This window comes from Nuphar pumila, chromosome 10, assembly GCF_984573655.1.
Source record: "Nuphar pumila chromosome 10, dmNupPumi1.hap1.1, whole genome shotgun sequence".
NCBI classification, from domain to species: domain Eukaryota; kingdom Viridiplantae; phylum Streptophyta; class Magnoliopsida; order Nymphaeales; family Nymphaeaceae; genus Nuphar; species Nuphar pumila.
Window position 1 is genome coordinate 99,014,015 of NC_143258.1, and position 25,702 is coordinate 99,039,716.

Sequence of the window (25,702 nt, forward strand, 5' to 3'; positions counted from 1 at the left end):
CAAATACAATGCCACTAAAGGGCTACAAGGTGCACACTCACAAATGCCACAAAGGGCAAACACAATATGTAAAAATAATAATTTATTGAAACCTCACAAAAATGCAAGAAGCATTCTTCAAATACAATGGGAGGGGATCACCCCTATTTATATACAAAACAAGGGAGAGAAGGAGAGCTAAAAAGAGTTGTTGGAGCAAGCTCCAACAGTCACAAAAATAGTCGTTGGAGCTTGCTCCAACATCTCTTTTGACTAGTCAACCTAGTGTTGCCTAGTCAAACTCTAGTTTAAAAGTGAACTAGAACAAAGTTTTGAACAAAGTTCTGGTTCAAAGAGAACTAGATAAAATAAAAATAAAACGAAAGAAAAAATAAAGAAATAAAAAATATATACATCAAAAGAATATATATATACAATTTAACACTTAAAGTTTGCCTAAAAGGAAGTGAAACCTAAGAGCAACGTGAGGTTTGGTGAAGAAATTTGTTAGCTGGTATTCTTAAGTAACATAAGGCATATCAATAGTCTCATGTAGATACTCCTCTCGAACATAGTGACAATCCATTTCTATGTGCTTGGTGTGTTCGTGAAAAGTGTGGTTGTTGATAATATAAATTGCACTTTTATTGTCACAGCACGATGCGTTGGTCACTTGAACTCCCATATCTGCCAGTAATCTTCTGAGTCACACCACCTCCATCATGGTGGTTGCTATGGCCTGATACTCAACTTCAGTTGACGAGAGTGAAACCTTTTGTTGCTTCTTATATCGCCATGAAATCAGAGATTCACCTAGAAAAACACAAAAAACCAGTGGTTGAGTGTATGTTATTTGAATCACCTTCCCAGTCAGCATCATACAAGCAATTAAATCTAATGTAGAAGAAGAAGACAAAAAGAGGCTTCGAGAAAGAGAGGTCTTAATATAATCTAATAATACACAAGAATGCTCTCATGTGAACAAAAGTGAGAGCGTGTTGAAATTGACTAGTGTGTACAGTGTGTATTGCATCAAGTCTAGGAAGTTGTCAGTAAAGGGTAGGATCTTCAAGAGGTTTTCCATCGTCAATTCATATCTTGGTATGTCAACTCTCTTATCATCCGTAATGCCACACTTTGAAACAATATTAAAAGCAAATTTAGACTGAGATAACAGATACCCTACAGGAAAGTATGCAGCTTTAATTCCTAGAAATATTTTAAAAACCCCAAGTCAGTCATTTCAAAATATTTTTTAGAAGCTTTTTAATATTTTTAATAACTTGTTTGTCTCCTCCGGCGATGATCATGCCATCCACTTAGAAGAAAAGGATAATTACACCTGCATTAGACACCTTAACAAACAAGGCAGTGTCAGTCAAACAAGATCTGAATCCAATATCAAGCATAACTTGATTAAACCTATCATACCAAGCTTTAGGTGCTTGTTTAAGGTTATAAAGAGTTTTATCGAGACGAAGAGCTTTACCCTTGGGGATATTTATACCAGGTGGTGCCTCCATATAAACTTCTTCAACTAAGTTTTCATTAAGAAAGGCAGTTTTAACATATATTTGAAAGATAGGTCATTTTTTAAATGAGGCTAAGGCAACTAGGGTCCTATAAGTGAACATTCTAGCAACAGGAGCAAAAGTTTTTTAGTACTCTATGTCATATTCTTGAGAATATCCCTTGGTGACTAACCTAACTTTATATCTTTCAAGTGTTCCATCACTCTTGGTTTTAACCTTATATACTCACCTACAACCTATAGGTTTTTTTCCTTGTGGTATATCTTGAATGGTCCAAGTTGTAGCCTTCTCTAAAGCTTCTAATTCTACCCTCATGGATTCAACTCACTCAGAATGTTCTTTGGCTTGAGCATAGGTTTAGGGTTCTATATATAAATGAATTAATGTAATGAATGTCTTATATTTGGGAGAAAATGAGTCATAGGACACAAACTTCTCAGGTGGTTTAGAGATCCTAGATGACCTTCTGGTTTGTTCTTTAAACTGAAAAGAATATTTTTACAATGCACATGGGTGATTTGAATCCCTACGCCTAGAGTATTGTAAATAGTTATTATCCTTATGGGTTTGCTCTTCATCAATCATATCATCATCATGACCATTGTCAAGGTCACCTTCTATTATATTTCGATCATTATCAAGGTCACATTCATGACCATTATCAAGGTCACATTCATGATCATAGTCATTATGTTCTGAAACTAAGTCACATTCATGATCATAGTCATTATGTTATGAAACTAAGTCAAATAGAAAAAGAACACTCAGTTACTTCCTTAGTATTTTCAAAATCAAAGAATTTTTCATTTTCTAAGAAAGATACATTTCTCGAAACATATAATCTTTTATTTTTAAAATCAAAGCACCTATAACCTTTTTAGTTATCTAAATAACCTAAAAAGGCACAAGGGATAGCATGAGGAGAAAGTTTATCATTTTTATCAGTAAAAACAAAACATTTGATCCAAACACTTTTAGTCTAAAATAATCAGGAACTCATTTTAAAAAAAAATCAATTGGTGTTGTGTTTTGTAAAGAAGAAGATGACATTCTATTAATGAGATATGCAGCAGTCAATGCAGCTTCAACCCACAAATCCTTAGGTACTTGAGTTGCTACTAGCAAGGTTCTCGTGGTTTCCATAATGTGTTTGTGTTTGTGTTTTTGTTCAGCCAGACTATTTTGTTGTGGCGTGTGTGGACAAGATCTTTGATGTGTGATGCCATATAAATTTAAATAATCCTTAAATTTCTTTGATATAAATTCTCTCCCTAAATCAGTACGAAAGATAGAAATCTCATTTTCAAACTTATTTTTAACTAGGTTATGAAATATTTGAAAATGTGTAAAAACTTCAAACTTTTGTTTAAGTATATCCAAGTATGCCTAGAGAAATCGTTAACAAAAATCACATAATATGCATAACCACCTTTGGATAAGACTAGTGTTGGGCCCCATACATCTGAATGTATTAACTCAAGCGGTCTAGAAGAAACAAAGGTTTTTTCATGAAATGGTAATCCCTTTATTTTCCCAAAAAATACAATCCTTACAAGTAAAATTTTCAAATTTACAAAATTTTTCTAAACTTGGAAAACATTGGATTTTAGATACATGAGGATGGCCAAATCCTTCATGCCACAAATCTAAATCTAATCTCAGAACATTATAACAAAAAGTATCCTTGGGTATTTCTAAAAAATCCATATGGTAGAAGTTTCCTTCTCTATGGCCTTCTCCAATCAGCTTCCCTAACTGGCGATTTTGCACCCAACAACGATCAGAAGAGAAGGAGACATTATTGTAATGAAATAAGAACAAAAGCAAACAAGTGTGTCTTATGGGTTTACAAGAACACAACCAACCCACAAAGAATACCAATTGATCAATCCACACCACCCACACAAGGGTCAAGAGAATAAAAATAAATATTTTTTGTATTACACAAATGCTTAAGAAAGCATTGAATATATACAAAAGCTTATGACCTTATTTATAACAAGTGAGAAAGAACGCTCACATTCATGACCATTGGGGGCAACTCCAACAGCTAGTTGGCGTTATCCCAATCGATTACACCAAAAAGGCAAAATACAAAAAACAAAAAATAAAAATTATACAGTCAGTCCCTAATGGGTTGACTTCTATTACAAGGTAAAATAACCAAAATACCCTTGATGTGTATTTCGGTTTACATACATATAGACATACATGTTAAAATATATGTACTCACATATATATATATATATATATAAATACCCGATAGGGGTATTTTCAGCATTTCACAGTTGTTTATAAAAACAACTATTTGTTTAAATATTCTTTTTTGTTTTTTATTTTCTATTTTTCTTTTCCTTAAAAAACCTTTTTTATTTCACAATGGGGGTCCCACATAGAATTGTTGGGACCCCAGTCATATTTATGACTGTTGGGGGCTCCTAACGACTCTATGTGGAGCCCCCAATGGCCTCTCCTTTTTGCCTTTTCTTTGTGTATAAATAAGGGTCACTCCCCTTGTATTCTTCAAGCTTTTGAGCTTCTTTTTAATAAGAGCATTTGTTATTTTTATTGTTGACTTCTTTAAGGCTTGTTTGTATTGTCCCATAGTGGACCTCTCTCTCTTATTTCCCTCTCTTGTATTTGTCCATTGTAGGACATTGTGAATGCATTGAGCATTCTCTATATTTCTGCATACTTCATTATAATACATATATATTAATATATAAATAGATATATATATATACATATAAATATATATATTAGAAGCACATCTTAACACCCCCCTTCAAACTTACGGCGTAACATCCGAGAGTTTGCCAAGTAGGAAGTGAAATCCAGGTGACGGAAGCGCTTTAGTGAAGAGGTTTGATAGTTGATACTCAGATGGAACATAAGGCAACGTGATGGTCTTCTTCAGAAATTCCTCACAAAAGTAGTGGCAATCTATTTTAATGTGTTCGGTCCTTTCATGGAATGTATGATTGCTTGCAATGTATGATTGCTTGTAATGTATATTGCGCTCTTGTTGTCACAACATAATCTCAAGGGTTTTGCAATGTGAAGTCTCAAATCTTCTAGCAATTGTCTCAACTATATCAACTCGGACGTAATTGTTGTCATGGCACGATACTCTGCTTCAGTGGAAGAGAGGGACACCTTCTGTTGCTTCTTGCATCTCCCTGAAATTAGAGAATCACCTACAAAAACACAAGAACCAGTGGTTGAGCGTCTATCATTCATATCACTTCTCCAATGAGAATCAAAATATGCAATAACTTCTATCGGGAAAGAGGATGAAATAAATAACTCATAATTAATAGAATTTCTAATATATCTAATAATTCTCATTACAGCAGTGATATATATTGTAGTGAGAGAATGTTGAAATTGACTAACAGAATGAATAGGATCAAAAATATGAGGATGAGTAATTGAGAGATAAGAGAAAGTTCCAATCATTTGTCTATATGGAGTTGGATCTTTCAGAGGTTCTCCATCATCTTTCTTCATCTTTGCATTGATGACCTCTAGAGTATCAACTTGTTTTTCATCGGAGAGTCTTGATCGTTCGATAATCGTTGTTGCATACTTAGTCTGCGATAACAAATAACCACGAGGTGAGTAAGTCACTTCTATTCTAAGAAAATACCGTAAAAAATAATATATGTCATATCAAAGTTGGCTTTGAGCACATCTTTGATATCACTAACTCTCTGGTCCACCTCCTGATAATCATATCATCAACGTAGAGAAGTAATATCACCATTCATAAATTAGAAGACTTAACAAACAATGCAGTGTCAGTATAACAATGTTTAAAGCCAAGTTGTGTCATTACACTACTGAATCGATCATGCCAAGCCTTAAGGGCTTACTTTAAGCCATACAACGTTTTTCGTAACCAAATTTTTTTTCATATGCTAAACTTAAACCTGGTGTAGGATCCATGTAAACTTCCTTATTTTTTATATTCATTTGAAAAAACTGGTCATTTTTTAATTGATGCTATAAAAATAAGGGTTCTAACAGTAGTCATTCGAGTGACTGAAGCAAATGTCTCATCATAGTCTATTTTGTATTCTTGACTATATCATTTGGTTACTAACCTAACTTTATATCTTTCTAATGTCCCATCACTTTTAGTTTTTATCTTGTAGAGCCATCTACATCCTATAGCTTTCTTTCCTTTAGGTAATGTTTGAATTTTTCAAGTTTTTGCCTTTTCTAAAGTTTTTAATTCATCATTCATTGGCTTAATTCATTCTTGATGAATTTTAGCATCTAGTTCTACGTATGAGTGTATAGCCATTAAACAAGCTCTGTATTTAGGTTCAAAGAAATCATAGGATACGAATCTACTAGGAGCCTTTGAAATTCTCATAGATCTTCTAACACTAAAGGAATTTATATCTTGATTTTGAGAGTATCTTTCTAAAGCACTTGGTGGATGGTCTTCGGTACATCGAGTATAGGTTTGAATTTCATTATGAGATTGGTCTGTATTATCAAGAATGTCATTACATCTTGAGTGTCATCATTGACACTCTCAAGCATATCATGAATGTCATTACATCTTTCATGCTCATTAACAAGGTCGAAAAGAAATGAATAGTCACAATGCTCTTGGATTTTCTCTTTACCAAATCCATTTTCGTTTTTAAAAAAAAATAACATTTCTTGAAACATATAGTTTATTCCTTTTAATTTCATAACATCTATACCTTTTTTTATTTTCGGCATAACCTAGGAAAACACAAAGAATAGCTTTTGAGAAAAGTTTATCATTTTTGTCAGTAAGTACAAAGCATTTACAACCAAAGACTCTCAACCTTTTATAATCAGGAGATGTTTTAAATAATTTTTCAATAGGAGAAATGTTTTCAATAGTTTTTTAAGGCATGCTATCTTTCTAATAAACCGTCGTAAGAGCAGCTTCGGCCCAAAACATTTTTGGAACATTTCTTGATATAAGAAGTGTTCTAGTAGTCTCAATAATATGTCTACGCTTCCTTTCGGCTAGTCCATTTTTTTGAAGAGTATAAGAACATGATTTTTTATAATTTCATGTAAGTCAAGATAATTTTTGAACTCCTTTGATACAAATTCTCCTCCAGAATCAATTCTAAAGATTTTAATATTAGTTTTAAATTGAGTCTTTGTATAACAATGAAATTTTTGGAAGCAATCAAATACTTCGGATTTACATTTAAGAAAATATATCCAAGAGTGTCTACTATAATTATTCACAAACACAATATAATAAGATACTCCTCATTTGGATATAACCGGAGTCGGTCCCCATACATCCGAATGTACCAACTCAAATGGATTTTTAGATATAAAATGACTAGGCCCAAAGGGTAAAGATTTCACTTTACCGAGGATGCAATATTCACAAACAAAATCTTTTTCTTTATAACTTGTAAGAAATGGAAACAAATGTAATTTTGATATACTAAGATATCCTAGTCTTTTGTGCCAAATTTTTATATCTTTCTTTTTCATAAAATTACAAAAAGTATGTTTTGATAATATAATGAAATGGTGGTCTTCAACAAATGCACGAATAACTCACAAACAAGTGTCTATTGGAGACACTACAAGCATGACCCTTGAATGGGTATAAAAGGAAGAACACTTGAAAAATAAATAATACTTTATTCAAGAACAAAATGCTTAAGAAGCATAGTTATTTACATTGAAGGGGTGTTGTTGGACTACAGTCCAACAGCATTTATTATAGTTGTTGGACTACAGTCCAACAACTATTTGCATAGTCAAGTTCTAACAGGAACTTGACTGGATCAAATATCTAGTTTCTATTGAACTAGATGCTAAAAAAGAAAATAAAGAAAAATAGAAAAAGAAAATAATAAAAGAAAATATAATAATATTAAATTATATATATTACAGTTTACATTTTAACACTCCCCCTCAAACTTACGGTACAATGAGCGAAAGTTTGTCTAAGAGGAAGTGAAATCTGGGAGCAGCGAGAGGCTTGGCGGAGAAGTCTGCTAATTGATATTCTGATGTAACATATGGCAGATCAATGGTTCGATGTAAGTATTCCTCTCTGACATAGTGACAGTCCATCTCAATGTGTTTAGTGCGCTCATGAAATGTCTGGTTGCTTGCAATGTAGATCGCACTTTTGTTGTCACAGCACATCTTTGAAGCTTGCGTTGCTTTAGCTCCCATATCCGCTAGCAAGCGTCTGAGCCAAACAACCTCTATAGTGGTGGTTGTTATGGCTCTGTATTCAGCTTCGGTGGAAGAAAGAGAGACTTTCTGCTGCTTCTTGCACCTCCACGAAATTAAGGTTTCACCTAGGAACACACAAAAACCAGTAGTTGAGTGTCTATTATTGGGATCACCTCCCCAGTCAGCATCAGTATATGCAATTAAATTTAATGAAGATGAAGCAGGCAAGAAGAGTCCTCGTGAAAGAGAGGATTTTAAGTATCTAATAATACGCAAAATTGCTCCCATATGCACGGAGGTGGGAGCATGTTGAAACTGACTGGTTATATGAACCGCATGAGTTATATCTGGCCTAGTAATGGAAAGATAAGAAAGAGCTCCAACGAGTTGTCTATACGGAGTAGGATCATTAAGAAGTTCTCCATCATCAATTTTCATTTTAACATTGACAACTTCTGAAGTGTCTACTTTCTTATCATCTGTAATTCCAGACCTGGAAACGATATCAAGAGCAAATTTAGATTGAGATATCAAATACCCCCGAGGGGAATAAGCAACTTCAATGCCTAAAAAATATCTAATAAACCTAAGTCAGTCATTTCAAAGTGAGTTTTAAGAAGAGATTTGATATTTGCAACTCCCTGTTTGTCGCCTCCGGTGATGATCATATTGTCCACATAGAGAAGAAGAATAATGATGCCTGCATCAGTTTTCTTAACAAACAAAACAGTGTCAGTTAAACAAGGTTGAAAACCAATATCAAGCATAACATGACTAAATCGGTCGTATCAGGCTTTTGGAGCCTGTTTAAGATCATAAAGAGCTTTTTCTAGACGAAGAGCTTTACCCTTAGGGATACTAATACCAGGTGGGGCTTCCATGTATACTTCTTCAACAAGATTCCCATTCAGGAAAGCATTTTTGACATCTAATTGAAAGATAGGTCATGTTCTAATGGAGGCCAAGGCTATTAAAGTTCTAACAGTGGTCATACGGGCCACAGGAGCAAATGTTTCTTCATAATCGATGTCATACTCTTGGGCATATCCTTTTGCTACTAAACGGGCCTTATATCTTTCCAGGGTCCCATCACTTTTGGTTTTGATTTTGTATACCCACCTACAACCTATAGGTTTCTTACCTGGAGGGATATCTTGGATCGTCCAAGTATTGGCCTTTTCTAGTGCATCCAATTCTATTTTCATGGCTTTTATCCATTTTATATGATTTTTGGCTTGAGAATAGGATGATGGTTCAACATATGATTGTATTAATGTAATGGTGGCCCTATACGTGGGTGAAAAAGATTCATAAGACACAAATTTTTCTGGAGGTCTAGAGATTCTAGACGTTCTTCTAGGTGAGACTTCAGAGTATTTTTGTAATGCACATGGAAGATTTTGCTCTCTACGTCTTGAATATTGTAGACTAACATCCCTATGGATTTGCTCTTCATTATCATCATTTTCAACAATAGGACTTTGATCATTGTCAAGGTCACATCCAACATCACATTCATCGGATTTTGAAGTTGGATCAATTAAAAACGAGTATTCAGTGACATCCTTGGATTTTTCAAATTCAAAGAAACTTTCTTTTTCAAAAAAAGATACATTTCTTGACACATAATTTGTCATTTTGAAAATCGAAACACTTGTAGCCTTTTTTATTATCAGCATATCCTAAAAAGGCACATGGGATTGCACGAAGAGAGAGTTTGTCATTTTTGTTGGTGAAAACAAAACATTTGCATCCAAAGACTCTTAATCTAGAATAATCTGGAGTTAAATTAACAAGCTTTTCTATTGGAGTTGTATTCTTTAATGAAGAAGATGGCATCCTATTAATGAGGTAGGTGGCAGTTAGGACCGCTTCAGCCCAAAAACTTTTTGGAACTTGATTTGCAATTAGCAATGTCCTAGTAGTTTCCATAATGTGCCGATGTTTGCATTCGGCTAGGCCATTCTGCTGTGGAGTGTGTGAACATGATCTTTGATGTGTAATACCATGTAAATTGAGATAGTCTTTGAATTCGTTGGACATAAACTCTCCCCCTGAATCAGTGCGAAAAACGAAAATATCATTTTGAAACTTATTTTTAACCATTTTATGAAATATTTGGAAGTTAGCAAAGACATCAGATTTATGTTTAAGAAAATAAATCCAAGTATGTCTAGAAAAGTTATTAACAAAAATGACATAATATGTATAACCACCTTTGGAAATAACTGGTGCGGGGCCCCAAACACGCGAATGTATTAACTCAAGTGGTCGTGAGAAAACAAAAGTTTTACTAAGAAATGGTAACCTTTTCATTTTGCCAAGAATGCAGTCTTTACAAGAAAATTTTTCAGAATTACAAAATTTTTCCAAACTTGGAAAATATTGAATTTTAGACATATGAGGATGGCCAAGTCTTTTGTGTCATAAATCCAATTCTAATTTCTGAATATTATAACAAAATGCATTCTTGGGTAATTCCAAAAAGTCCATGTAATAGAGTCTTCCTTCTCTATGGCCTTCCCCAATCAGCTTCTCTGACTGGCGATCATGTACCCAACAACCATGAGAAGAGAAGGAGATATTACATCCATAATCAGATATTTGTGAGACAGATAAGAGATTCAAATTAAGATTAGGGATATATCTAACTTCTGGGATAAAAAAATGGATTTTTGAAGATTTTCAAAACATCATATTCCTTTTACTTCAAGAGATGTGCCATCGACTGTAAAAAACTTTGACACACTTGAGTTATTTTTAAGACATTCAGATAGACTATTAACATTGAGGGTCATGTGAAAAGAAGCACCAGAATCTAAAAGTCAAGGAAAGTTACCTGGACCGGAGAAAGATGCAACTACCGCTCCAGTTGAGGCTTCGGTTGAGGAGGATACCCCTTTGAGAAGAGGTTGAAGGATTTCCATCAGTTGAGCCATAGACACAGGTGCATCTTAATCTTTTGACTCGGATTCAACAGATGCAACTCTTTTTTCTTCTCTTCTTTTTAACTTTGGACATTGAGGCCTATAGTGCCCCGGTTCATGACAATGATGACAAATAACTTTTCTTTTATCAAAGTCGCCGTTTTGCCATACAAAATGAGGCGGCTTGTAAGTACGAGTATGATTCCCCGGTCTAGATACAGCTAAAACTGAGTCATCATCAACTTTTGGAGTACTTTTTCTAAGTCTATTTTCCTCCATAGTGAGCTCTTCTATAGTATCAACAATAGAAGGAATTTTTCCACGATGTAATAGGGCCGATTTGGTGGATTCAAACTCCGGCCTTAGACCATTCACAAATTGATAGAAATGTTCCATATCGAGTTGCTTTTGGCGAAGCTCGATATCTTCGGCACAATGCCATTTGGGCTCAAGAAGAGCCAAATCTTCCAAAAGTTCGGACAACTCATTATAATATTCTCGAATAGTTTTATCTTTTTGAGTCATTGTCCGAACTTTGTCTTGTAAATTGGATACATGTGCAATATCTTTAAGGGAATACATGTTTTTGAAGTATTCCCAAGCCTTATCGGCATGCTCAAACTTAGCTAGACTAGAGCATTTTTTAATGTCTATGCTATTGATGAGCCCTGACATAATTTTTGCATGCCCTATCCTCCACTCTTTTCATTTCTTTTCATAAGTGGCTAACGCCTTACTCTTCTCTTCTTCCGTTAGAGGAACCTCTTTATCACCCTATTTCTTGGTAAGAGATAGTTTAGGTTCCAAATCGGAACCATCCACTATACCCCATAAACCTTTTCCCCAAATGTGGTGCTTCATAATTGAAGCCCACATTACATAGTTAGTATCATTTAGTTTCATAGGAATGATGGTGATCTTATCATTGTCATCCATTTTTTACAAGGGTAAGAGAGGAATAAATAGGAGGAGAGAGAGAGAAAAATAAAAAGAAAAGAAAAAGAGTAGACAAGGGAACAAGAGAGGATACAAAACCAAAATTTTTTATAGCACAAGTTCGCCTTTCTTCAAACAAATCTTCTTGAGCCAAGAACAAGGTGATGAAACACCTTTTGTAAATGTTGCACGGAAATCGAGGCGAAAGCACTTCAAGATCTAAGGATTTCGTAGCTCTGATACCATGTAATGAAATGGTGGTCTTCAACAAATGCATGAATAACTCACAAACAAGTGTCTATTGGAGACACTACAAGCATGACCCTTGAAAGGGTATAAAAGGAAGAACACTTGAAAAATAAATAATACTTTATTCAAGAACAAAATGCTTAAGAAGCATAGTTATTTACGTTGAAGGGGTTCACCCCTATACATACAAAAAAGTGGAAGAGAGAGGAGAGCTCATTTTGAGCTCTCCAAAAGAGACGTTGGACTCTAGTCCAACGTCTTTTATTATAGTTGTTGGACTACAGTCCAACAGCATTTATTATAACTGTTGGACTACAGTCCAACAGCTATTTGCACAGTCAAGTTCCAACAGAAACTTGACTGGATCAAATATCTAGTTTCTATTGAACTAAATGCTAAAAAAGAAAATAAAGAAAACTAGAAAAAGAAAATAATAAAAGAAAATATAATAATATTAAATTTTATATATATATATATTACAGTTTACATTTTAACAGATAATTCAAGATTGTCCATAACATAGAGATATCATCGTCTATGCCCTCACCCAATCGGTTTCCTGGACTGAAGATTCTGTATCAAACAATCATTAGATGAAAACAAGATTTTACATCCAGGGCCGTAATTTAGGAAACGAATAAGAGGTTTAAATTCAATTTTGGTACTACTCTAATATTTGGTATAAAGAAAGTTTGTTGCTTTTTAAAAGACCCAAAACTTTTCATTTTTAAAGAAGTTCCATCGGCGGTTGAAATATAAGAATCATTTGGATTAGTATAACATTCGAATAATATGGACTCATTTGGGGTTATATGAAAAGAAGCACCGGAATCAAGAATCCAAGTCTTACCGGGGTCAATGCCTCTGGATACAGTCGCACCCGAGAAGGAAGAAGCTTGATTTTTTAACATTGATTGCAGTGCCTCCATGAGTTATGCCAAGGATAATGAGTTGATGCATTTGGAGTCATCTATACCATTTCTTTCAAAAGATGGTTCCACCGAAGCCCCCTTGTTATCATCTCTTTGATCATCTTTACTTCTTTTAGAGCAAAAAGGCTTGATGTGACTTGGCTCATAGCAATGGTAACATATAACGCCCCAAAATTTCGACTTGTGATTTCGAAAACATTATCGAAAAAAAAACCTTTCAAAGATTTAAAGTTTTTACTTTTAAAATCGACAGCGGAAGACATTTAGAAAGGAGCACAAGTCAACAAATCATGGGTACGTTAGCTGAAAAACCATCATTCACATAAACCACAACTTAAAGAAATTGAGGAAATAAGGCAATAGATTAAAAATCTGTAGTTTATTACAAAATGAGCATATTTCCAAAGTTCAATAATCTAAAGAAAAACTCAAAAAGACTCAGAGCCAAACCGCCAGCAGAAAGAAGATAAATCTTGAGCCATATTGCACCACGCCATCGGCCGTCTGTTAAGTCCTACTCCTCACATGCCCATGAAATTGGTCAGTTTCATAACAAACCAGTAGGTGCACGAACAGATAAGTAGAATGAAAATAAAGCAGGACATTCATGAGATAAGCAGTTATTATATTAAAACAATCATTACAATTATAATCTATTATAACAAGTGTAACATGTGCAAAGAGTTATTGTTTGAATCATTTCAAGCAGTGTAAGTCTCAATCATCTACAACTATTCAAGAAAATATTCTTTAAGTTCTGATATTAACTGGCCTGTGGGTACGCACAGACGCGAAACGTAGAAACAGCCAAGACCGATCCGGGGGTTTATTATGTCAGGTGTTTTCATTAACCCGGATGGTTGACTGAGTCTGCTCCTAAGGGGACGGTCAGTGACCAAGAGAGTAAATCCCCAAAGGCATTCGTGGCCCATGGATGCATCCAACTTCTGCAGAAGTACCTGGGAGTTACCACCTAGGATAATTTATGGTATTCCCAATTTCCCTAACTCCGATGACTGGGGAAGCTGAGTCTTTTGCCCGTGGGGTGGTTGTTAACAACCTGTCCATCGGAGTTTTTGTATTATCCATCCTCTTCCTTGATAAACCGTGTAGGTCGAATGGGTATGACGGGGGTTTCTTAACAGCCGCCCCATCCTACATGCTCTGGTCTATTAGACCCACTCAAGCATCTTGCCTGTGAAGGCGAATGGTCACCATTTATGTGATCTCAGCATTGTGCTAAATGCACGCATCGAGGTTGCTACAACCTCATCATCCAACCATCGTAACCCACATGGGACGTACTTGTCCAAAAGTACGATCGTACCTTCCTAGAAGTACAACTACGATGAGAGGGCAACATATAATGTTTTATGATTCTTTTGGTTCATACATGACATGTATTGCTCTTTGAGCAATTGGCCTGTGGAGGCCGACATTATCTCATCTATATCAATAAAGTGTTGAGTTCCAATTCAAGGTACTCCATGACCTCTCATCAAATTTATACCATACCTGCCTTAAGGTTCAGTTGTAATAGTAATTGCAGTGGGTTTCTATCTAGAAATGAGTCTATTCACAAAGTTTACATTAAGTATGCAATTTCAAAAGGATAAGCATGCAGGACAGACAATCACAAGTCAAGAAGTCCTACAGGTAAACAGGTATACCAATTAAACTACTTGATTCTCTCTAGAATGAGTCTACCCATAGAGTTTACTCTAAGCATGTAGTTTCAAAAGAATCAGAACGAGTAAAACACTGACTAGCAATTCATAATTAAATACTTCTTCAGATAAGCAGGTATGTAAAATAACTATTCTATCTCAGGAGTCTTATTTTATTCATCCAAAATCCTCGTGCGACTTTCCCCTACCTCGGGATGTCGTGCAGCTGTGTGCGTTTACGGGTGTAGATGATACGAGGCTTAGGCCGCGGAGCCAGAGTGGGGTTCGATGCGATGTCTGCAAAAGTATGAATATTCAATGCTACATTATTTATCATGCGGAGAAATAGAAAGTTAGGCCTGTCGATCGAAAAAAAGAGAGGCAGCAGGGGTGTGCCCCTGTTTGCCGAAATCAGAAAAGCGACAACAGCGGGGCGACAGGAGCTGAGCCCCTGTCGAAAGCACTGAGGCGGCAGGAGGCCAGCCCCTGCCAACAGCAACGAAGCGACAGGGGCTGAGCCCCTGCCGACGGCATCGAAGCGGCAGGGGGGGCAGCCCCTGCCGACAGCATGAGACGGCAGGGGGTCTGCCCCTGCCGACAGCAACGAAGTGGCAGGGGCCAGGCCCTGCCAACAGCACGAGACGGCAGGGGGCCAACCCCTGCCAACTGCATCGAAGCGACAGGGGGTCCAGCCCCTGCCGACAGCACGAGACGGCAGGGGACCAGCCCCTGCCGACTGCATCGGAGCGACAGGGCTCCAGCCCCTGCCGACAGCACGAGATGGCAGGGGACCAGCCCCTGTCGACTGCATCGGAGCGGCACGGGGGCCAGCCCCTGCCGACAGCACGAGACGGCAGGGAACCAACCCCTGCCGACTGCATCGGAGCGGCAGGGGGGTCAGCCCCTGCCGACAGCACGAGACGGCAGGGGACCAGCCCCTGCCGACAACATCGATACGGCAGGGGAGGCCAGCCCCTGCCGACATCATTGAAGCGGCAGGGGCTGAGCCCCTGCCGACATCAACAAGGAGGCAGGGGCCAGCCCCTGCCGACAGTCGAGAGGCGGCAGGGGGCCAACCCCTGCCGACAGAGAGAGGGAGAGAGCTCGGGAAAGGGGTGACAGGGGGCAACCGACCTCTCGTCGGTTTCCCTATCACCCACAGGGGTAAGGCGGTGTCGCAGGGGCCATTGGTCCCCTGCCGGCACTCTGGCGCACCCCCAGAGGGAAGAGGGGACGACAGGGGCCTCGTAGGCCACCTATCGGGCCTCTGATGAGCACAGAAGAGGCGGGAGGGCGCGGCAGGGGTCGTGCGCCGCCTGTCGACCTCCCGGCGAGGTGACAAAGAGGTGGGGTGAGGAGGAGAAGAGGGAGGAGAAGAGTCATACCTGGGAGGCGGTGGCCGGCGTGGGTCGCAGCGACGGCGCTGGTGGCGAGCGCAGCAACGGAGGAGGGGGGTCATCACGAGGGGATCGAAGGCTTCGAGAGGGAGGCGCGCCTCCCCTCGCCCTCCCTACAGTGCTCTTAAAGAGCTCGAGGGCGAAAAATCGGGGAAGCCTCGGTTGGCTTCCCTTATCGGGTCTCAGGCGCGGGAAAGGTTGCGGCGCACAGGGGAAAGGGTTTTCTCCAAAACCCTTTCTCCTATGTCGGGTTATTAAAACCCTAATGAAAAGGGGCCCGGGTCGGGTTCGGACCTGACCCGACCCGGCCCGGGTCCAATACATTTTTTTTTAATGTGGGTTTTACATATTAGTTTGTCACTCTTCTTGTATTCATTATCGCCTCTTTTATCATTTTGATTTCTTCCATAGTCGTTGGAATTTCTTTCATTCTTATTATTTCTTCTAAAGTGAGGAGGTTTATAACTCTTTATGTTATTGCTGGGCTTTGACATAGCAAGTACGGATTCTCCATCTTTTAAAGAAGATGATTTTTTCAACCTATTTTCCTCCATAATTAATTCTTCAAGAGTTTCAACTATGGTAGTTACACCTCCTCTATGAAGAAGGGCTGATTTGGTTTCTTAAAATTCAAGTCTAATCACATTAACAAATTGATAGAAATGCTCCATTCTAATTTGTTTTTCACAGAGTTCTACATCTTCGGGGCAATGCCATCTTGACTCTAGAAGAGTCAATTCGTCCCAAAGAAAAGAGAGGGCATTATAATATTGCCTAATGCTTATCTCTCCTTAGGTCATAGTTCTTACCTTATTTTGCATATTACATATGTCAGCAATATCTTTAAGACTATATATATATATATAAGATATTTTCATGCATCACTAGCAAAACCAATTTTTGCTAAACTAGATCATTTTTTGTTGTCAACATTATTGATGAGCCATCCAATTGTCTTGGAATGACCCATCTTCCATTCTTTTTATTTTTTCTCATATTCAGTGACGGCCTTAGACATCTTTTCTCCTTAAAGAGACACTTTTTTTTCATTTTTCATCTTGGTAAGTATAAGTTTAGGCTCTCTTTTAATGCCATCAACCAAACCCCATAGACCCTTTTCTCATATTTTATGTTTTACTATGGATGACCACATCACATAGTTAGTATCATTGAGTCTCGCGGGAATGAAGAAGATCACTTTTCTTTCATCCTCCATTTTTTACAATAACGAGAGAAAGAGATAGCCGATGCTCCACTAATCACACGATCCTCCGCTTGGCCTTTCTAAATGAATCACAACCCAAGAGCACCAAAGCTCGGATACCATGTAATGAAATAAGAACAAAAGCAAACAAGTGTCTCTTATGAGCTTACAAGAACACAACCAACCCACAAAGAACACCAATTGATCAATCCACACCACCCACACAAAGGTCAAGAGAATAAAAATAAATACTTTTGTAAAGCAGCCCCTACAGCTAGTTGGAGTTGTCCCAATCGATTATACTAAAAAGACAAAATACAAAAAATAAAGAATAAAAATTTTACAGTCAACCCCTAATGGGTTGACTTCTATTACAATGTAAAATGATTGAAATACCCCTTATGGGTTTTTCGGTTTACATACATATGGACATACATATATATTAATATATACATATAAATATACATATTAGATGCACATCTTAACAATTACATCTATGGTCAGAAATTTGAGAAACTAATAAGAGCTTTAAACTTAATTTGGAAATATATTTAACTTTTCAAATTTTGCAAAATATTTTCAAAAAATTTTACTCCTTTTATTTCAAGAGATGTACCATCAGCTGTAAAAACATTTGACATGCTTGAGTTACTATGATATTTAGATAAAATATTATTATTGGGGGATATGAAAACAAGCACTAGAATCAAGAAGCCAAGGAATTTTACAAGGGTTGTTGAAGGATGAGACTGTAGCTCCAATGGATGCTTCATGTGAAGAAGATGTCCCTTTGAGTAGTGGTTGGAGAATTTCCATTAGGCATAGATACAGGGGCATCATGAGTTTTGTCATTCGATTCTTGAGGAGAGCCAACCGAAGCCACCTTCTTTTCTTACATTTTTTTATACTTTGGACATTGAGTTCTAATGTGACCCGGTTCATGGCAATTATGACATATAAAATTTTTCTTGTCATGCTCAGTGTTTGGTTTCCAACAAGGCTTATTTTCATACTCATTCACTTGTTTCCATTGAGGTGGTTTATAAGTGCGCATGTAATTGCCCGATCTAAAGGCGGCAAGAACGAAGTCATCTTCATTCTTCAAAGTATGCCCTTTAAGCCTATTCTCCTTCATAATTAACTCTTCAATAGTGTCACCAATAGAGGGAATTTTACCTTTCCGTAAGAGTGTCAATTTGGTACTTTTAAATTCTGGTCTCAATCCATTTATGAATTGATAGAAATGTTCCATATCAAGTTATTTTTTACGGAGCTTAATGTCTTCAGAAGAATGCCACTTAGGCTCAAGAAGAGATAATTTTTCTCAAAGTTTGGACAAGGCATTATAGTATTCTTTAATACTCTTGTCTTTTTGTATTATAGTACGAACTTTGTTTTGTAAATTGTATACATGTGCAATATCTTTAAGGGAATACATATTCTTAACGTATTTTCAAGCCTTATCGGCATGCTCAAATGTGGCAAGGCTAGAGTATTTACTAAATCCACGCTATTGACAAGATAAGTTATAATCTTGTCATATCATATTCTCCATGCTTCCCACTTTCTCTCATAAGTGGCTAAAGCTTTGGTTTTCTCATCATCTATGAGAGGTATTTCTTTTTCGCTTTCTACCTTAGTGAGAACCAGTTTAGGTTCCGGATCGGAACTATCCACTAGTCCCCACAACCCCTTTCTCCAAAGGTGGTGCTTCACAATTGAATATTATGTTACAAAATTAGTATTGTTGAGTTTCATAGGTATGATGGTGACTTTTCATGGTCATCCATTCTTCAAAGGGGTAAAAGAGATAGAGAGATATAGAGGAGATGAGAAAAGAGAAAAAAATAGAGGAAAGAAGCAAAAACACGTGCACCACACCACGAACAAGAACCATGAACCACTCTTGTCTTCAAAAGCACGATCACACGACCACTTGAATCACCAAAGAGAAAGAGGTACTTTTTTTGTTCTCACAAGCACAGAAAACGAGGCATCAATCTTCAAAGATTCAAGAGCATCCAAGCTCTGATACCATGTAATGAAACAAAGTGTGCATAAATACAATGTCACTAAAGGGCTACGAGGTGCACAATCACAAATGCCACTAATGGGCACACTCAAAAATGCCACAAAGGACAAACACAATATGTAAAAATAATAATTTATTGAAACCTCACAAAAATGCAAAAAGCATTCTTGAAATACAATGGGAGGGGATCACCCCTATTTATATACAAAAGAAGGGAGAGAAGGAGAGCTCAAAAGAGTTGTTGGAGCAAGCTCCACCGGTCACAAAAAGAGTCGTAATCTCTTTTGACTAGTCACCCTAGTGTTGACTAGTCAAACTCTAGTTCAAAAGTGTTCTAGTTCAAAGAGAACTAGATAAAATAAAAATAAATAAAAAATAAAGAAATAAAAAATATATACATCAAAAGAATATATATACATATGTATATATGTATATAATACATATACATACTCTCGTATGTACATATATAAATATATATATATATGTTATATATACATGTATATACTATATGTATAAATATATATACAATTTAACATTTACTATAGAGACAAATAAAATATTTGGAGACTCTCATGAAGTCCTCATTATAGTAGGACCTTCATCACATGGACAAGTCAGGAAATAATTACTGAGGAAGAGGTTGTAGCTGCAATAGGAATCAAGGGGCCTTGGTATATTACCACTTCCTTTCTTTCCTATCAGCACAAATCCAGGTTGCAATATTCCTATATGCCAGATATGTAAGAGGTGTGGCCCTATGAAGTGGTCATGTGAAGTTGAACTGTTAACATAAAAGATGATCCGAAACATAATCATGAAGCCAACTTTGTGCAATACGGCATGAAAGTTCAACAAGGTGCAGGTAGCTCACAAAGTAGTAACCTACACTTAGGGTGTGTTTGATAGTGGAGCCCACGCCGCTATCAAACAGTGAGAAAGTTCTCCCCGAATTTCAGGGAGAACTTTCTCTAAAAAGGGGGGCGGGGGAGTCGCGACACCCACCCTGTGATTTTTCCCCTGGGTAAATATCCAACCCAAAAAATAAAAAACTCGGGGCCTCTCCTCATCAGGCTCTCGTCTCTCCAGGGCATCTCAGCTGCAGCGAGCTAGGGCATCGCTCCTTGCCACGGTGAGTAGATCTCTCTCTCTCTCTCTCTCTCTCTCTCTCTCTCTCTCTCTCTCTCTCTCTCTGCTAGCTATGGTGGCCGGATCCCTAGGATGCACTCTGTGGTAGACATGGTCGCCGGCAGCCTAGGGCACGTTTAGGATTGACTGTAGCCAGAACCTTACAGTCTGTGGTAGCCATGGCTGCACAATCATCTCTCATCTGGTTAGGGATTTTGAGTTTTTTTTTATTAAGGCCCTGTATATGTGTTTTTACATTTGATCAACGGACCTGTATATGTGTTTTTACATTTGATAAATTCTAACTTATTCCATTTTTGCAATCAAACACAGGAAATTCTTCCATATGTTTTTTTCCAACATCATCAAACACAAGATAAACTCTTCCTGTGACAAAAACTTCAGGAAGTTTTTATCTCCAAGTGATCAATTTGTTTGATATGCAAATGAGATTCTCTTTTTAGCTATATGAATGCACTCCACAAGGTAAAACTATAGAAGATGATAATTCAATGGCCAATCTATAAGAATCCATCTCAAGCAAGCTATCTAAGTTGTAATTTGCATCATGGCTCGATACTCTAGCTCTACAGTAGATAGTGCAACGGTCTGTTGCTTCTTACTTTTCCAGAACAATCTAGAAGGAAAATACAAAAGTCTGTGTGCAGCGACGACTTTACTGCATTTACTAAAGTTCGAATCATGATATTCTCTACGTTATTGAAGGAAAAGAACAGGAGAAAAACAGCCAAAAACAGAAACTTCAGAAGACAATCTCTAAAGAAGTTCTCTTCACAAAGAACACAGAGATTTAACTGTAGGGCCATGCAGATTCAAAGATAACCCCCAACAACTAACCATACTCGTACCATATCATGAAGGAGAGTATTAGAAGATAATTCTCAAACATGGAATAACAACTAAGCCACGGTTGTTTAGGTACCTATACAGTGGATAGCAATCATAGCAATGGACACTAAGAAAGATCAAAATTGACAAAGAATCTTTCAAGGGATATAAAAAATGATTAGACTGAAAACCTTTTTTATGAGCACAATGCAGTGAATAATTAAAAACTCTGATAAAAGATATGGACATGTTGGTGTATCTCTGGCATAAGAGTTAAATATAGAGCATTGACGGCAGTGTCACCACAGTTTTAGCTATTTAAATGCATATCAGATTCCTAATGATCCTGCCAAAGTCATAAAGGCCAATGAATTTCTAGAAATAGACAATTGCATAACAATCTGAAATTAGAAAAGGGATACAAAAGCATCAGATGAAGCAAAATGTGAAGGAGATTCATCCATATTGTAAAAGAAAGCTACAACTAAGTAGAGAGGCTGGTGGTTCACAGTTTACCTGCCCCAGCAATAACAACCTTCAGACGCCTTTCTGGGCGGGGAGAAGCACGAAACAATGAAGATAAGTAAGCAGCTTCTGCGTAATTCACAGTGTTTTCAAGCTCTGGCCGTGGGTAGTCAACACAAACAATCTGCAACATGAAAACAACCAACATTGCACTATGCAAGATCAAAACTACTACTAAACCATCTGAGTTACCAAAATCATATTCAATACTCATAGAAGCTACAAGAAGGTGCTCTTACAAAGCAAAGGAGCATAGAAGACATGATTATAGCTCTGAAACAACACATTACAAAATCAGCAATTTTATGCACTTAGAATTTATGTCTAGACATGAAAAACTTCCATCTGGGTACTACATTCTTGACTCTGAAGCATAAAAAGAACGGGAAATCATTATGCAAGAAATTTGTTATAACTCGAAACCAAGGTAGCCAGAGAGATAATAACAGTAAAACTCGAGGTATACAATTCCACGGTGGCACAATGGGAAATGCATTCCCAAGATAGTCATGATCATCCTAACATGTCTGAAGAAGCATATATAAGATTTACCTTAATAGAAGAGGAAATGTTTATAAAGAGCGAGAAATACATCTTCTTTAGAACAGATAGATAAAAGAAAGCTACTCTATTTTTTTATTGTATGTTAACCGCTGCAGGAACTCACCAACTAAATGTGATTTGTCCATCAGATGCAAATGAATATGTGTGTGTGTGCGTTATGATTGTAGAGAATTCCTTTTTTGTTTGTCAAAATGACTCCATGGATGTGAGCTACATGCTACTTTTAGTAGGAATTGGCATTTGGATCACCAGCATCTGACCTGTACAGGTTTCCTGCAGTGTGTATATATGAGAAGGTGGTAGCTGCTAACCGCCCAGCTAACTGGGTTTTTGAAGGGTTTTCCCCATGTTTTACATAAATCTGACCGTACATATGTGCTTGGCATAGTCAATTTACTAGGAAACGACACTTGGATCATGTTTTTTAGATAAAAAACATGATTTTTTAAGCCTTAAATATTTAGGAAAATCTTAAACCGCCAATTTTCTAAACTTTATAAAAACCTACATGTGCATCGGAATCGGATGATCCAAGGGTAGATTCTTATAAAATCAAGCAGGTAAAACACATCTGCACGCTCAGATTTAAGGAAAACATGGAAAAACCCTTCAAAAGCTCGGTTAGCTAGAAAAGTGGTTAGCAACTACCAATTTTTCATATATATGAGGAATGAAAACCTAACCACTAAAAAACATGCCAAACCTACCCACCACACGTTTTATTGGATTTTTGGTGGGTTTTTTTTATTTTGACCGTATAGATGTGATCTATATGCTTGTTTTTATAGGAATCAGTTCTTGGAGCATTTGATTCCGATACATGGATAGGTTTTTATAAGTTTCAAAAATCAACAGCGTACAATTTTTATAAATTTTTGAGGCTCCAAATACCATTTTTTTATCCAAAATTCATTATTCAAGTGTCAATTTCTAGTAAATCAATAACACATCTGCACAGTCAGAATTTTGATAAAAACACAAATAAAAATCATTGGGTAGGTTTGGCATGTTTTTTAGTGGGGTAGGTTTGCATTCCTATATATATATATATATATATATTCATGCTAAATGAAACATGATAAGTGGGTTTTTCGGGCTTTTTCATTTTATTTTTAAATTCTAACCATATAGATGTGATCTATGTACTTGATTTTATAGGGATCAGCTATTGGGTAGGTTTGGCATGTTTTTTAGTGGGTAGGTTTACATTGGGTAGGTTTGGCATGTTTTTTAGTGGGTAGGTTTGCATTCCTATATATATATATATATACTTTCATGCTAAATGAAACATGATAAGTGGGCTTTTTGGGCTTTTTCATTTTATTTTTAAATTCTAACCATATAGATGTGATCTATGTACTTGATTTTATAGGGATCAGCTATTGAAGCGTTCGATTCCGATACATTGGTGGGTTTTTATAAGGTTCGAAAAAACAACAATCAAAAATCTTTGTAAATTTTTGAGGTTCCAAATATCATTTTTGTCATCGAAAACACATGATCCAGGTGTGGATTCCTAGTAAATCGACCATGCCCAACACATTTATGGAGTCAGAACCGCGGAAAAAACAAACGAAAAAGCCGAAAAACTCATTTAGCATGTTTCATTTGGCATATTTCATTTAGCATGGATGTATCACCATATATATATATATATATGGAGAGAGAGAGAAGGCTTAGTTTCTGTTCTCAATAGATAACAATACAAGCAGAAGGCAACAGCTGAAATTTTTAACTTTACTAGTGATTAAGCTTTTCCATTTATCAACTCATATAGTACCCCGAAAATTCATCCAAATCCATCAAAGTCTCTCTCTCTCTTTCTCTGCTTAGTTTCTGTTCTCAACAGATAACAATACAAGCGGAAGGCAACAGCTGAAATTTTTAACTTTACTAGTGATTAAGCTTTTCCATTTATCAACTCATATAGTACCCCGAAAATTCATCCAAGTCCATCAAAATCTCTCTCTCTCTCTCTCTCTCTCTCTCTCTCTCTCTCTCTCTCTCTCTCTCTCTCTCTCTCTCTCTCTCTGCTTAGTTTCTGTTCTCAACAGATAACAATACAAGTGGAAGGCAACAGATGAAATTTTTAACTTTACTAGTGATTAAGCTTTTCCATTTATCAACTCATACAGTACCCCGAAAATTCATCCAAGTCCATCAAAGCAACTTCAACAACCAAGCAAGGTACAGCGACAAAAAATTTTCTACATGCACCAAAGTGTCAACTAAGCTGCAATCTGTAAAAGGTGGGAAAAAAAAGTGACTGAAGCAATAAAAAAAAATTTAAGTGCAGATGCCAAACCTTCAGAGGACTAAATTTCTGCCTCACTTTAATCTTGGTGGTGCCCAACGCGCTCGTTCTCAACTGGCGACCCATCGACTCGCTACTTCTAGATGCTAGCACATGCCCGCATTCAAAATACTTAGCAAGAGAACACCTCCCTTTGGAGGATTGATTCATAGAACTTCCTGTCCTGGGCACCATGCTAGCATCTGCCACTGAAACAGAACCAATTCTGTACATTTCGATTCAAACAATCTCCAATATGCAAATCCACAACAACAGTTAATGGAATCAACAGCCAATTTTTTCCGCTAGAGACGCAAACCTGCCCATAAAATCCCGAATAAGAAATAGATAATCACCAAAAAGCATGTAAGCATTATAGCTTCCTTGTTTTCAACAAAATAAGGCAAAAGGGCAATCACTTCAAAAGGATATTCAGATGCATCCCATTATCCAGAAAAGTTGGTTAAATTAGTACATGATGTACCTTTCCTTTGCAATTTCCGACCTTTCGCATCTACCAAGAATAAAAACATGCGCCCAAAAATCACAAAACACGCTCATGGGGTGCTTGCATGGCCCAAGTAATCCAGAAAATCAGGATAAATTGAGAAATTTCATTGAACTCCACGTTACAGGAATCCAACTCGTCCTCATTTCTGGATAAGTGGGGAGGCGCGTCCAAACCCCTAAGGCAACTTTAAATTGCAGACTTTTTCTCCATCAAATCTAAAATTCAACGTACTCAAAAAAATAAAAACAACTGAAACACAAATTGATGAAGGTATTTACCTCGGCTTTTGCAAGTTGTCGGTTCAAAGAAAATGGAGAAAGAGGAGGAGAAAAAAGCGGGTTATCGGATTGCTTTTCAATTTTAATCCATGATATGACCTCAATTCACGTTGATGCCACTGAATCTGCTTTCGAGTCATACGTGTTGGCTTGTCCAACTCGGCTACGTTTGCTACTGTACTGACCACGACACATGTCACAATGATACGGGGACACGGAGACGCATGACACGGTTTTTATCTTTTTTTATAAATAAAAACTATTTTTTGATATTTTAATTTTAAAATGCACTTTTTATTAAGTAATATTCTAAACATTAAGATAATATTAAAATATTAACATACCGATCAGTGTCCATGTCCACGTATCGGCTCGTCTAACCAAGGGAACGCCACTGAAATTCATAGCAGAAGGTCATTTAACCAAAATTGACCTTAAAGGATGAGTTCAGCATGGTCAAAAATGCGAATGTAGTGACTTTTGGGCTGCCTTGGATCA

General features: G+C 37.0%; 1 protein-coding gene across 2 annotated transcripts in view; it reads right to left on the reverse strand.

The window, feature by feature from the left end:
• The window catches only part of PDS3 (phytoene desaturase 3), a 158,417-nt gene extending 133,179 nt beyond the window's left edge, over positions 1 to 25,238 (reverse strand). The window contains exons 1-3 of one of the 2 annotated variants that reach the window (XM_090019452.1): positions 25,205 to 25,238; positions 24,428 to 24,734; positions 21,550 to 21,682 (exon numbers count right to left, since the gene is read on the reverse strand). In XM_090019452.1, coding sequence (XP_089875578.1) covers positions 21,550 to 21,682; positions 24,428 to 24,649 — 355 coding nt within the window. In that variant the 5' untranslated portion in view covers positions 24,650 to 24,734; positions 25,205 to 25,238. Of the gene's footprint in view, positions 1 to 21,549; positions 21,683 to 24,427; positions 24,735 to 24,899 lie in introns of both variants that reach the window. The other variant, XM_090019453.1, reaches the window with a different exon arrangement.
• Between the last annotated feature and the right edge of the window lie 464 nt (positions 25,239 to 25,702).